The sequence below is a fragment of the Phytophthora infestans genome, genomic scaffold (genome assembly GCF_000142945.1).
Source record: "Phytophthora infestans T30-4 supercont1.66 genomic scaffold, whole genome shotgun sequence".
NCBI lineage: Eukaryota > Oomycota > Peronosporomycetes > Peronosporales > Peronosporaceae > Phytophthora > Phytophthora infestans.
Window position 1 is genome coordinate 481,450 of NW_003303693.1, and position 13,810 is coordinate 495,259.

The window sequence follows — 13,810 nt, forward strand, 5'->3', positions numbered from 1 at the left end:
TGACATCCGAACTCGATTGGCGTCGCCCTTGAGGAAAAGCCACCAGAATAGCAGACACCCGACGTACAGCGCAATAGCTAAGTACATGAACATGAGATTGACGCATCGCGCACGCTGTGGGCGCGGCGAAGAACTCGGAGATCGACGCATGGACACCGTTGAGACGGGTGTCGCGGTCTTCCTCTAATCGGGGTCGTGAGTATCTTGGGCCGACGTAGGAGGTAGTAGTATTAGCGACACTACTGTGATAGTAATGTAAAAGTTGATATATTCTTGTGTTTCTTGTTAGAAGGAAATCCACGACTGACTTCCTCGTTTCACCTCGCTAAGAGTTTTTAGAGCTTCTTACCTTTTGTCAGATCCCTCGTGCGTGGCGGTCCAGCTCCAATTCCCGCCACGACCAGCTGCTCCACGACTTCACACTAGGAACGTCACTGTCTTGGCCGCAGGTCCCGCTTGCTTGGACGTGGTCCGGAGAGTCTGGAGTGAGTAGACCTTCTGCAGGCAGTCAGCCAGCATCGTTAATCCACCGTCTAACTGTACACCGTGACACGGGAATGCGGTATGTGTTGTCCTACGGCAATAAACGGGGTAGGGGTATACTTGCACTGTTTTGGACTCGATATGACAGGCTTTCGGTTTAATACGGGTCCATTGGCTGTCAAATTAAAAAGCATGACACTCAATGAGTTCACACTATAATATTATAGAAGTTTTAGTCGAATCCAGTCAGGGTGCCTGGCACAATTTTTGAGACGAGAATTATTAATAAATAAGTACATTTTAAGTCAGCAGTTTTTTTCTTCTTTTTGACACTCACTTCAACTTGCCTCCTCGCGGTCACTTTGCACAATGTACTCCACTGCAGACGTCGGCAATAGTGCCACTGCCTCATTCGCATACATCAACAACTTTTCCTCCACGTGTGGAAACGCTGTGTCTTCCCACGCGATAGTTTTAAAATTGGGTGCTGCCAGCTTCGACTCGCCATAGCACCATTGTGTCTGGTCGAACTCGGGTGCACCATTAAAAAAGTGAACCGAATATTTCTGACGCAGGACGCTTTGCGGTATGATCAGGGTCTTCTCATTTGGTGGCAACGTCGGCTTGGATTCTTCGAGTGCGACCCCAACTTCGGATGCGTGGGATGAAGAAGCACGGTACTGGAAAAGCTGCAAATGTGACCAAATTTGCTCATCAGGTTTGCGTTTTGCTCCAAGTCCACCTTTCAGCTTTTTAGCATTGCGGTGTAGGAATAATACTTCACCATCCGTATCGAATTGAGCCATCGACATGCCGCAGAACTTCGTCTCACGCACTGTACCAGCAATTCCTGGTGGGTTGGCGATCATGTGAAAAGGAGTTTTGGTTTTGAGCCATGCAAGACGGAAAAGGTCCTTGTCACCGTGTACCAATTTATATCGAGTGAACAGATTTGGGTCGTGAAAGGCGAAGAGGGATAGCATGCGCAATGCCGCTGAGCTCTTCGTCCTGTCGATCACTAGCTGTCCACTTTCCTGCTCGTACATGTCTGTAAATGGCATGTCTAATAATTCCCATAGTAACGAGTCTTCGTTGATGTTGAAAATCGTGTTTGCTGGATGCCAAAAGTCCGGCCAGAGAATAGCTCCAGTTTTCACGAACTCGGGGGTACTAAACAAATAACTAGGATCTCGAACCGGGACGTTATCTGCATCCAGGAACAAAACATGTTCGAACTCAGTGTGCGTGATAGCATACACCTTCGAGTTGAAGCCTGCTACTCTTGCATCTGTGATCGAACGCAACGTTAACGGCCCATATTCTTCCTGTAGTATCTTGGGGATATCAGCTAGCAAAGAAGCTCCATTGCCAATGTCCATTTCAGACTCGATATACCACAATTCCACTGACAGCGTACAATTCACTGCTCGCAATGCACGAATCGAAGCGTATGCGCTCACCAGTAGCTTCGGATAAATTACCATCAAAATGCCTTTACTGCGACTCACAGGACTCAAGTGGTCCTTGGTTGTAGCGATCTCCTTCTCCTGTTCCAATGTGCAAGCTATTTTTGCAACTTCCCACTGGAAATCCACAAAGTCACCCGGCATGGGCGACAACTCAGCGTCACACTGGGGTGCAAAGAATCACACGCTGTGTGCATCACCCGAATCTCCTGTCCAGTATCCCCATCTTTCATCAGACAATAACCGCCAATTCCACCACGCACGAACTGGTCGCAGCCTCGATTCTTGGTAGGCACTTCTTTCGCCTTGAGATCGCAACTGTCGGTTTGTTTCCAGCCTATACAGCGCAAATCCGGCGGTGTTTCAGCGTCCAATAGTTGGTGCATCCACCTTCTATCGCCTGCAGTACCATCGTTATTTTTCTCCGTACTTGCTCGCTGTCGTCGTCTCAATTGCCGTGCCGATTGCGAACTCATCTGCACGCCGTTGTCGTTGCCAGAATCCAAGGAATAGGACACGAACGAGCTGCTCAGACTCAGATTCCACACAATGAAGCCCAGAGCATACAAACCAATCACCGAGAAAAGAGCACAAACGCCCACACGAGGCGCATTTCTCGGAGAATTTGGCGGCGTTCTTGTTGGTGCGTATCGCTTCACAGCGGGCGCGTACCGCGGGGGTGGCATCGTGGAGCCGAAAATGCTAACAGTAAGTGGACATTCGGACTGTCTCTGACGTGGGAGCGACGTACCGGGCACATACTTTTGTGGATTACAGTAATCCCAATAAGGCAACTTTATCCCAACAAGAGGACAAAAATGAGGACCAAAAGTTGATGGCCTTGCTTGGCCTCAGTTTTGGTAGATGCTCCTGTGAGCATAAATAGAAATGTATCCCTGTATTAGCTCTCTTCAACCGTGCTAGCAACTCTTTGCTAAACCTACGCGTTATTGCATGAGCTGCTGTGCCGTACGGAGTCTGGAATGATTTCCCGGATAGTGTTTTGTCCTTAAGTTAAGGACAAAAATCGTCAAATGGAATAGTATAATCAAGTTAATTTTTTATTCCATACAAAGTGGCGTCGGCTCAGATCAGAAAGACTTAGCTGCACGATGATTGGAACAAAGTGTCACAAATAACCTTTTATTCAATGCTATCATTGGTTAAAACAAATGTCGTCATTGCGAGCGTCAAGCACACTGCAATAATGACCGAAGGTTTTACTCGCCACCGCGCGAACTCCGCTGCTGCAGCCCCAGCTTTGTCGTCCACATTGCCTCACCATATTAGGCCCAACGTAACTAGACCTGTAGTACCCAGCCGCTGGCCGCGTCGACTGCTCTATACCGGCGTCGTGTACGTTTGCGGACTTGTGGCCTTCATTCTCTACACTCGTTTTCCGTCGTCGCCTAATTCCCACCCATCAAATGGAGCTTTTGACGGCGTACAAGGATTTTCCAGCTCCCAACCCGATGAACAGGCAATTGCTCTAGCAGAGGAGCATGCTCGTGACGTTAAAATGCTACCACAAGGTCATAGCAGACTTCGAGAACTCCGATGCATCGGCTGGAGAGCAACCGACAGTTGCAGTCCTCACGGCCCTAGATTACCGCATCTAGACAAACCATGCCACATGATGGTGGAGCACACACAATCCGGTTATTGCGAGGTGGAGGACAAACAGACCAAAGAAAGGTTCCGAGTCATGCGACGATACTGTCGAAGTATGCGATCCGAAGGTCAATTTCGATGTTTTGATGCGGAAGATTTCGTGAATTTCCCGGTTATTGTGGAGCAGACAATGAACAAAGCACTAACGTCAAATTTCGTATTGCCACAGGGGCGAGAAGGGTCCAAGGGAATTGTTATGGTGGTGTACCCGAAGATGGTACCGAGTGCTTACGCTACACTTCGATCATTGCGAGAGATTTTGAAGTGTACATTGCCAATTGAGTTGTGGTATCGACCGAAAGAAATGCAAGCTGCTCCTGGGTCGATGGAGCCTTTGCAACAATTTGCTGCGTCGACTGCGGACTTGACGTTCCGTGAGATTGACGACAAAAAAGCGACGGGTTTCGGTGCCAAGGTGTTTGCGATTTATCATAGTCATTTCGAGCAAATCTTGTTTCTAGATTCGGACAATGTACCCGTAAGAGATCCGAGTTTCCTGTTCGAGACACACGAGTTCAAGGATACGGGAGCTATCTTCTGGCCGGACTTTTGGCATCCGAGACATACGATCTTTAACGTTCACGGCCAATCGTTGCTATGGGAACTACTCGACCAACGGTTTGTGAATATGTTTGAGCAGGAGAGCGGACAGTTAGTGATCAACCGACGACGACATGGTGCACCACTGGAGCTGGTGAAGTTTTACACTTTCCATACACCAAACTTCTTCAAGACGTTCGAATTGGTACACGGTGATAAGGATTTATTCCGGTTATCTTGGCTAAAACTCAAGTCGCCATTCCACATGATGGACACGCCACCTGCCGTTGCTGGGAAGGCTTTTAACGATTCTTTTTGCGGTATGACAATGGTACAGCACGATGCGGATGGCCAAGTGCTCTTCTTGCATAGAAATTCTCGTAAACTTGTCGGCGAACCCAAACGCCAATATGTACATCTTAAGACCCTCGCTGCTCTAAGGGTAAAGGAAAAGTTGCTACTAACTCGACCTGGTGGACGCACCAAACCCACTTTGGAGGAGATCGAAGAGGAATTGGAGAAGGGCTTCGTCACACCTGCGCCTACCTTGGATGCCCCTGAGGCCGATGGTTATCCAGATGCAATATATTGGACGCACTTGTTATCGTTTCGGAATACTTCCAAGAGAATACACTACAAGATCGATGTGCATGCTGGGCTTGATGGCTTCACTAAGGGCCAGACTTGCTATGGTGTGTCCGATATGGTGGAGAAGAACGAACATTTTTACTTCGAACGATTCGCTAACTTTAATTTTGGTGGTCTCGAGACCCAGTTACGCAAGTTTGCCGTGGAAGCGGCACAAGTGATTAAAGTGCATCTAAACGACTCAGAGATTCAAGCTACGCGACAAAAAAATTAAAACTAACTAAGTTAAGCTATGAATAATATGTCCTTTATTGCCCAAAACGACTTCTACGTACTGTGGCGTCGCTACGTTTGGTAGACCTACCAGTACAGTTATAATTTAGTACAGCCAGCACTTAAGCTTAGCATGAAACAAAAAAAAACTGTACTTCGAAGTACTACTGTACACGTACTGCTGCCGGAAAAGAAGAGCGTACAACCTTCATATTGTTGCATTATGAATAGCTTACTTTCATAGAAGTACAGTAACCTGGTCGCGTAGTACTTTCATAGAGGAACAGTAACTTGGCTATTGACATCGCGAAGCTCACACAATCGAGAGATGAATTTGCGTGTCAACATGATTGTCGATATGCAATCGTACGTTGCGTGATACGTTGATGTATTGATGATATCTGGCTCTGGGTTGTCAGCCCTTGAGCTAGATAGGCTGGTAATACTATTGCATTTTTTACTTGCGGTCCACGGAAGGAAAAAGCGGAAATTCTAAGTGCCAGTATCATCCCACTTCACTCCAAATGCTGCAGAGATCGTCAAACGCTCGTCGATGGCTAGTCCGAGCTCTCGCCATTAGCAGCTTTCTTTACGGGGTACTACTGCTAGTAATTTGGAGCGAAACAGAGCACTTGGAAAAGACAGCCATTCACAATATCCAGTCCTTGCGAAATGATAACAACGCCGAACAGCAGCATTATGGAAGTGACGTTGTCGTCGGCCCCATGCAAGCCATCAATACAACGACGACGTCTGCGAAAACAGGAACCACATTCCAGACAACGCTCAAGACCTTCTTGGACAGTGAAGGAGCGTCCACGATGGGGATCCCCAAATTCACGTGTCTAGGGTGGCATCAAACGGGCGGATGTAGTCCCGATGGGCCACGGGAAACACAAAATGATGCCAGCTGCAGTACGAATATCAAGGCTGGAGCTTCCGGCTATTGTCTACTCAAGAATGAGGCAGGTGAGGAAGTTCAAGCCATGCGTGTCAACTGCTCGTCATTACGAGACGAAGTCAGATTCAATTGCCACCAAGCAGTGGATTTCGTTCGTGTCGCGCCACAGATCGACGCGCTGATTGCTGCTAAGCGACAGGTGATTAAGCAGAATGAGGCCGTGCAGCTCCACCCTACGAACGGCGTGTTAATGGTCATGTATCCGAAGCTTCTTGCGAGCGTCTACTCGACTGTGCGATTACTGCGCTTCTACAACTGCTCGTTGCCTATAGAGTTGTGGTACCTTGAGAGCGAAATGGGCACTAATCCGCTAAACGAGTCGCGTGTTCTGCAATCGCTTGTGAATGAGTATGGACCGATTTCACTGCATGGTATTGCAGAAACACGTGTGGACGGATTTAACACCAAGGTGTTTGCATTGGCACATTCAGAGCTGGACCAGGTATTGTTCCTTGACGCCGATAATTCGCCAGTTAGGGACCCGACGTATCTCTTTACGACACCGACATTTGTGGAGAATGGTGCAATTTTCTGGCCGGATTTCTGGCACCCGATGAACACAATCTTCAACATTAACAAAGAATCGTTATTGTGGGAGCTGGTGGGCACACCATATACGTGGACATGTTCGAGCAAGAAAGCGGTCAGCTATTGATCGATCGGCGCAGATCGGAAGTGGCGCTGGAGATCGCGCAGTTCTTAGCGCTTCGAAAGCCTAATCACTTCGAGCGCCTCAAACTGCTACATGGAGACAAAGATCTTTTCCGTTTGGCGTGGCTGAAGACCAACATCTCATTTCACATGATTCAAACCCCTGCTGCGGCTGCAGGTTCTGTAATAGGCAACCAGTTCTGTGGCACGACTATGGTACAGCATGACCCTCGAGGAGACATTTTGTTTTTACACCACAACGGCAAGAAGCTGATTAGCGAAGGGGAGACCAGTAAGACTCGCGTCTTTCCATAGGTCGCGCTTTTCCAACAACTAAAGTTTTCTCTTGTTAGAGCATTTCCACCGGTAGAGTGAAAGAAAAGGTAAATATAATATCGTATGGGGTGCGACCAAGCAGCGTTGTAAATTTACTCCTGGTAATTTCGCACTGGTTCACAGTAAAATTGGACTGCGAAGAGTCTTGTGCAGCTATATGATCGAAGACCTCAATCATGTCCACTTGATGTAAGGAGCGCTGGATGGCTCGAAAAGGAAAGGCTGTCGACTAACATCCAGCTGCCTGGTTCACCGCCATCGTTGCGGTGAAGGATTCCACTACATTTTCAAACACATTGCTGAGTTTTGTTGTTGTCATACTCATCTATCCAGGATTCCATTATTTTTTACGGGAAGATCTAAAAGTCGGTTTTAGGTGGTGGTATAAATGTTACACGACCGGTGCAAGTGCGCAGTTGTATTTTGAGGGGAAATATAGCTTTACTCCATGTTACCTCTACCGGGCTTAAATGCGGAAAAAGCTCTTTCGACGAAAAATAACACCCGCAGGCGTCGTATATTCGACTATTTCAATAAATCTGCCTAATTTACTGCTAACCAATTTTATTACATTGGCGGTGTGCCCCCCCCCGCCTCGAGGTTTAATTGGGCGATTGTTACCTGAATCAATAGTCCATAGACTGACCACAAAATATTTAACGTACGTGCTGTGGTGAGTGTGGCGTGAATGTTGCTAGGAAGCGTGATCACCCAATGCGAGAGCACAAGCAATAATTGGATGGCCCAAAGTGTATCCGAGAGAAACGGATTGCTCATGGAAATCGAGAAAAGAAGCCACAAACCGTTGCAGCATGTACAGCCAGGACAAGTGGGTCCAAGCGAAAGCGACAAGAATCGCTATTGGACCAATTTGCTGAGAGTATTCTGGATAAGGTGGCGTTGACGATTGTGCTCTGTGGGTTCGATTTCGCCACTTGCTTTACCATGTTTTCCAACACAGGATGTTGCACTGAAGGTATGGTGCCTATCACGTTTCGAAGCAGCCAAGTGCAGAATTTGACACCTTGCTCGCATTGGTCCGTCATAGTCGACAGGTAACACATTGCCTCAATATGGACTCGTGAAAATGTTCCAATACCTGAAATTTGAACACATTCTATCTCCAGGTTTTGTCCATGAATCTCCAGGTCTTGTCCACGTAATTGCGTGTCATCACTTTCAGCTTGCGAAGGCTGGCTCTGGGTGAAGATCTCGATTGCAGTCTCTCTTGTGTTCTTCACTGGAAGAACGGAGAGGCACTTGTCCAGCAGCTTCTTCGGGAGAAGATAGAACGCGTTGTCGTTCAGCACCGGGGCGCTCTGTCGAACATACTTCGGTTTCTTGTTACTCGCTCTATCCCACTTGGTAGGTATTGGGCTTACGCGGCCTAGCGTTTCCTGGAGTGTCGGGTTTTCCCTTTGTAAATCTTGAGCAAGCTGTACTAGAGTAACGTCCCCCATTTTTCGGTGATGCTCCTCAGACTCGTTAAACAGTGCCCGTTTCTTCTTGTCTTCGGCCTCGCGCTCTTCCGTATTTAAACGAGGTCTTCCGGTCTTTGCAGCCTTCGGGTTCAACCTGATCGACAATTCTGTTGGTGATTTCGTGTCTTGGTCATCGCCATCAGTCTCCACGAAAGGATTCGAGTTTGTGATTTTGATACGCTTCCGCTGTCTAATGTTCGCCCACTGTTTGAGAAGAAAATCAAGATGCTCTTTGTACTCGTCCTCGTCCTCTATATCTGCCAGTTCGTTGCAGATTGCTTGTGTAGCACTGAGCGCCTGTCTTTATCTTGGTCGCTGCATCGAGTGCCTTCCACTTTGTTTGGCCAGGTTTGAATTCATTTACAACTATAGGTCTAGGCATCTGCTCTAGCTCTGCAGGATGTAACCACCTGTACACATTCGTATTGAAGGGAATGCCAGCACGACATGTTAATTACTGGACGAAACATGTACGATGCATGGATAATACATGGACATCGCCATAGGCTCAGCTACTCACCGCTCATGGATCCGACTCAATGGAATGACACTTCCGGACACCTTTTTCCACTTTCGGTAGGCGATAGCATGCTGACAGGGTAAACGCATAGCACACGCGAAGGAACACGAACAGCTCCAGTGTGACAAGTCCACATAATGCTCCTTGTGTTTTCCAAATACCACCACGAAGCCAGGCTTGGAGACCGTATCGTAGACGAAAACTTCGGCCTTGGACATGGCCATCAAATACTCCTTCTGAACGTGCTCTGCGACAAAGTGAGTCGTAAACCGCAGCACTTGACACAGCTCTTCATCGTAGTTTCGGTTTACTCGCAGTCCCACGCGATTCTTGCGGAACAAATACTCACTAGACATTCGTGCGTCAGCTCCCACGAGAGCCTCGATCGTTTCAGTCATCGACATTGTGTGGGTAACCGAATCCTTAAAGTGGCCGAGCCAATTCTCCAAGTGGTTGTTAGTGTGGACGCGCAAATGTGCAAGCCGAGCCCGTTTGTACATGACCCACATGTCTATACATTCATTTCAGTTATATGGATCCAGTGGATGGATGGTATTCCAGAAAGCTATTGAATCGTATCTGTGCGCACAGTGTGTTCATCGACTCCCTATTCTTTGTGTATATGTCTTCATTCACGGAGTACACCATATTATGCACGAGTGTATCGATTGCATCATGATCATCTTGCGAGATCTGCCCATACTCAGGCTTTCTGGAAGCTGTGCGCAGGTACTTGATCACATGAAAGAAGCAGATCAACACACGCGCCTTGGGGAAGTACTTCTTCAGTACGCGAATCTCGTGCAAGTCTTTATCGACCATGATAACTTGCACCTTTTCGCCGATCTTATCATCTACACAGTTGGTAGTTGTACCTAGAACACACGAGCAGATTGATATGAGATAAAGATCAATAGATGGACAATACATGGACAATACCCAGACAATACATAGATATAACCTACCGGTAGGTCTTGTGAGTACAATCCACTAGCAACAACTCGGGGAAGCGTACGGTCATGTCTCGCTGGTGCCTCGAAGTCATGCTCATGACACCGGAGTGCCCAGCGTCAGTCTCGTCCACAGTCGCCACGTTGCCATCCATCGCTGCAAACTCGGTAAGTGCTTGTGCGCAGGTATCATCATCGTTGAGTCCGCCTCGAAACTCGGCCTTGACACGCTGGACAATGTTGTCCACGTCTTTCTTAACCAGGCTTTCCCCTTTGTCGAGCAGGTACTCGTAAATACGAGCGCGCTTGCGACCGTACTTCACCTTTTCGCGCACGGTGGACCTTGTCTCAGAATCCTCCAACTTTCGGCTCTCTGCGTAAGTTTCGAAGTGAGCGGTACCCACGACGTGGTTGTGGTGGTAAACCCCGTTCTTCACTCGAAGCAGCCACTGGCCTTCCTCTTCCACGACTTGAACCACGAGCCGAAAAGGACACCCAGTGCCACGAACAAACTGCTCCGGCCGCACACCTGTGCTCCGATCCTTCGTCCGCCACCCATGCGTACAAATATATGTGCGCTGGTACGTTGCCCACTGGGTCGGAACGTATGGTACGTCAAGACCTTCTCGTGCAGCGACAGTTTTAGCCAACCGCTTGTTCCGCAAGTCGCAGCTCACAGTCATGGAAACTCGGATGATCTGCCGCGTTGAAGATGGGTACTTCTTCAAATAGACCGCCCAGTCGGCCCAGCTTGAGTGAAGGGCTTCCGGGGCACAAACAGGCACTGGACAATCTGAAACCTGGACGCTGCATGGACGTTCCGCATTGTCGGTGCCCGACTCGTCGGAGCTCTCAGAGCCTTCTGCAGAGTTCGTAGGAGCGGAAGGAGCAGCATCTGACGCCTCTTCGCTCGAGCTAGGCTGTTGAGGGCACGTAGTTAGCAAAACCGACATACGTATGAGATCAGGTAGTTATGCAACGCACCTCTGGCTGACCTGTCGCGGTTTCTGAGGCCGGTGATGGCGGCGTCGGCAGTGAAGAGGGCGCGGGAGGCTCCAGTGGGGGAGTTTCAGACTTGCTATCCGACATATCGGAGCGGGGGAGGGCGGCAACGACGTGCACAGCGACGACGGTACCGGAAGCTCCGGCTTATCGAAAGTGAAGTGAGTGGCTGTGGTAGCCCTCAAAATCGTTGAGAAGCATGGACATTTTACATGCATAATACATGTATTTTACACAACCCGTAATTTATAATTTTCAGGTCGGTAATTTTACAGCCTGGACAATACATGGATGGCCACCTGGACAATTCATATATTCAGCGCATGGACGATAGCATTTACGTTTTTTTTCTCAAAACGAACACAAATAAACAACTATCCTCCCAGTAGCAGCCAAATCGAAATAGCTGCTTTGTGAAAAACACGGCCTTGGCCTTTTTTATCCCTCTATTTATACCGTGTTTTCCTGGTACCGTAGTGTTACGAGTAGTAGTACGTACAGCCCTATTGGGACTAATTAGAATTTATGTTTTTACACCAATAATAGGATTCAAATTTCAAATGAGAAGGTATTATATTCCCAAAAACTTCACAGGTTTCACTTCGCAGTACATGGGTATAAACTAATAAAAACTTAGTGTACGAAACTAAATCTGGCTCACTTTACTCGTCGACGTAAATGCTAGGATATTTTTGTAGAGGGGTTTCTAACTCGCTGACCCACCTTGGTCCAGCTTTTCGAAGCGAGGAGCGACCTCAAACGAATCGCGCGCTCTGGGGCTTACGTCCAAGGCCTTTCCAAAGCGGCAAGTCCGCGATTTAAATCGTACACCGCAAGAGCCGCGTACGCCTGGACCCAAGGAGCAATCGTCGAGTGCGCTTCATACGTGTACGGCTGAAGGTGCGCATAACGCGTCTCTGGACGGTGTTATGCGTCATCAGCACGTCGGTCAGACGATAGGCCTCCTCCAGATCGAACGAGTAGGTCCGGCGGTCGACCCGCGTTTTGGAGAAACGCTACCTTCCGACTTAACTGGTCCAGGCGGTCCCTAAGTTGGACGAGGGCTCCACGGTCCCGGCCTGGGCGTCAGTATCACCGCCTGCCCAAGGCCAAGTGAAACCTCAAGCACAAGAACCCATTGACGAAGATGCCGTTAGGGATCTGCAAGGGACCCGAAAGTGGAGCGACTGGGGTGTCCCGGGTGAGTCTCGTACTCGTACGAGGGCACCTCCTGACCGGAGCGAAGAAGTCCACTACCTTGTGGTGTAGATTCTCCGGGAGCGACGACCTTGCGGTAAGCGCCAGCTCCTTGTGAAGAGGCGGGAGGTATTCGCACCCCAAGAACCTATAGGAGCCGATTGAACGACTTCAGGCTGACCGCCCGAAAGATGTCACAATATGGAAACAAAAGCGACGGCAGCTTCGTAAGTAGTCCGAGGCGTCCTTCTCGAACGAGGTACGGAAATTGACGACACTGTGTATCCGCGCTCATCGTGGACGCTAGAAGCCGGGCGTTTCAGGATGGCCCTTGATCTTACTAACCAAGTGGGCAAACCGACACAAAGATCGTGCTGGCCCAGGAAACGGGACAGCAACCGATCTTCATGGGACTCCCGTAACTCCACGGATGAGTACTTGAGAGTTTTAACCCACTCCCAGAACATGGATTCTCATGCGATTTAGCTTTTACAGCTCTCGGGAAGATCTCCGGGCTAGCGCCATCCAGGTTAGATACCACCCCGGTTCTCAGGCTTCTTACGACAAGTCGTAAAGTCCGTAAGAGCGATTCGGCTCTGTGCGAGAAGCTCGCACCATGATGCCTCCATGCTCTCGGTGAACAGCTTATCCTTCTGAAAAAAGGGCGCATTTCTCTAGAAAGAGGTCGCCGTTAAGCTCTCCTCGGGAGGCCAATAACCTCTCGTGAAGCTGGGAGCTTCCTAGCTGACTGGTGTCGTCACTGGACCGCCACGCATACGCTAGGCAGCTTGGATGTCCTCCTGCTGCTGGTCAAGATCGTTCGCGATCTCCTGGGGCTCATGGATGACACCCTTCTCTTCCTATTCATCCGATGAATCGAAGAGGTTCCGATTGGAGTACCCAGTCTCCTTCTTCTCACGAAGTGGAGACTTCGAAGCCGTGCGCTTCTTAGAGGACTTGGCGCCTTCGGCTGTGGCCTTCGTAGCCTTAGAGTGTGCAAGGCTGTCGGCACACGAAAGGTTCTTGAGATGTTTCTCTTCCTCGCCATCGCCAGCTTCGAGGTATCCGTTAGCCTTGACGGTAGGACTCTCAGATCGCTCAGGTGTCTTAGGGTCGTGATCACCGCGATCCCTAATACGCGAGTGCATACTGTCGTCGTCGTGCTCGCTTGGCGAGAGTGTCTTCTCCCACGAAGCTCGTAGGGAAACTGTGGAGACCCCTGACCTCAGCCTCGTTCTCACTACCCGAGCTGAGATCTCGGTATGTGAAGCGCGTACTCGGACGGTTGTCTAAAGACACCGAAAGTGACAGACTGCGGCGTTTGCTAGCGCACTTGCATGCTGCCGTGTAGCCGAGCGTAAATAGCGCATCAGCGGCCACCTTAGTAGCCTGCTAGAGTGCAGATCCTTTGCCGCAAGGTTTAGTGCTGCTGGTTTGCGCTTTACGGCGGCAGCCTTGGCTTTGTGCTTTCTCACCGCTTTTTGTAGTACCACAGGTCATGCCCTAAAGGTCGAAATGAAGACCGGAGAAGAAAGGTCACGTGGTGTGCTGGCTCGGGGACTCTAAACAGTGAAGGTGAGCCACCGGCCACGTTCTCGCAGCCAAATTGATGTCTTTCAGCTTTGAAGAGCGAGAGATCGTGGACGTACTCCTCGTCCTCATTCTCGATAGGTCGGGAAAATTAAACTTAA

At 49.2% G+C, this 13,810-nt stretch overlaps 3 protein-coding genes across 3 annotated transcripts; 2 read left to right on the plus strand and 1 right to left on the minus strand.

Annotated features, from left to right (window-relative positions):
* Positions 1 to 821: 821 nt before the first annotated feature.
* On the minus strand, positions 822 to 2,335 carry PITG_18257 (uncharacterized protein; the record flags this gene model as incomplete). The annotated part of the gene is made up of 3 exons (XM_002997838.1): positions 822 to 1,049; positions 1,134 to 1,975; positions 2,104 to 2,335. 3 exons carry the CDS (start codon positions 2,333 to 2,335, stop codon positions 822 to 824), a joined length of 1,302 nt encoding a protein of 433 aa, XP_002997884.1.
* An 821-nt stretch (positions 2,336 to 3,156) lies between these two features.
* PITG_18258 (uncharacterized protein) lies at positions 3,157 to 5,022 on the plus strand (the record flags this gene model as incomplete). Its single annotated transcript, XM_002997839.1, has 1 exon — positions 3,157 to 5,022. One exon carries the CDS (start codon positions 3,157 to 3,159, stop codon positions 5,020 to 5,022), a length of 1,866 nt encoding a protein of 621 aa, XP_002997885.1.
* Positions 5,023 to 5,746: 724 nt separating this feature from the next.
* On the plus strand, positions 5,747 to 6,637 carry PITG_18259 (uncharacterized protein; the record flags this gene model as incomplete). Its single annotated transcript, XM_002997840.1, has 1 exon — positions 5,747 to 6,637. The coding sequence occupies one exon, from the start codon at positions 5,747 to 5,749 to the stop codon at positions 6,635 to 6,637; it is 891 nt and encodes a 296-aa protein (XP_002997886.1).
* Between the last annotated feature and the right edge of the window lie 7,173 nt (positions 6,638 to 13,810).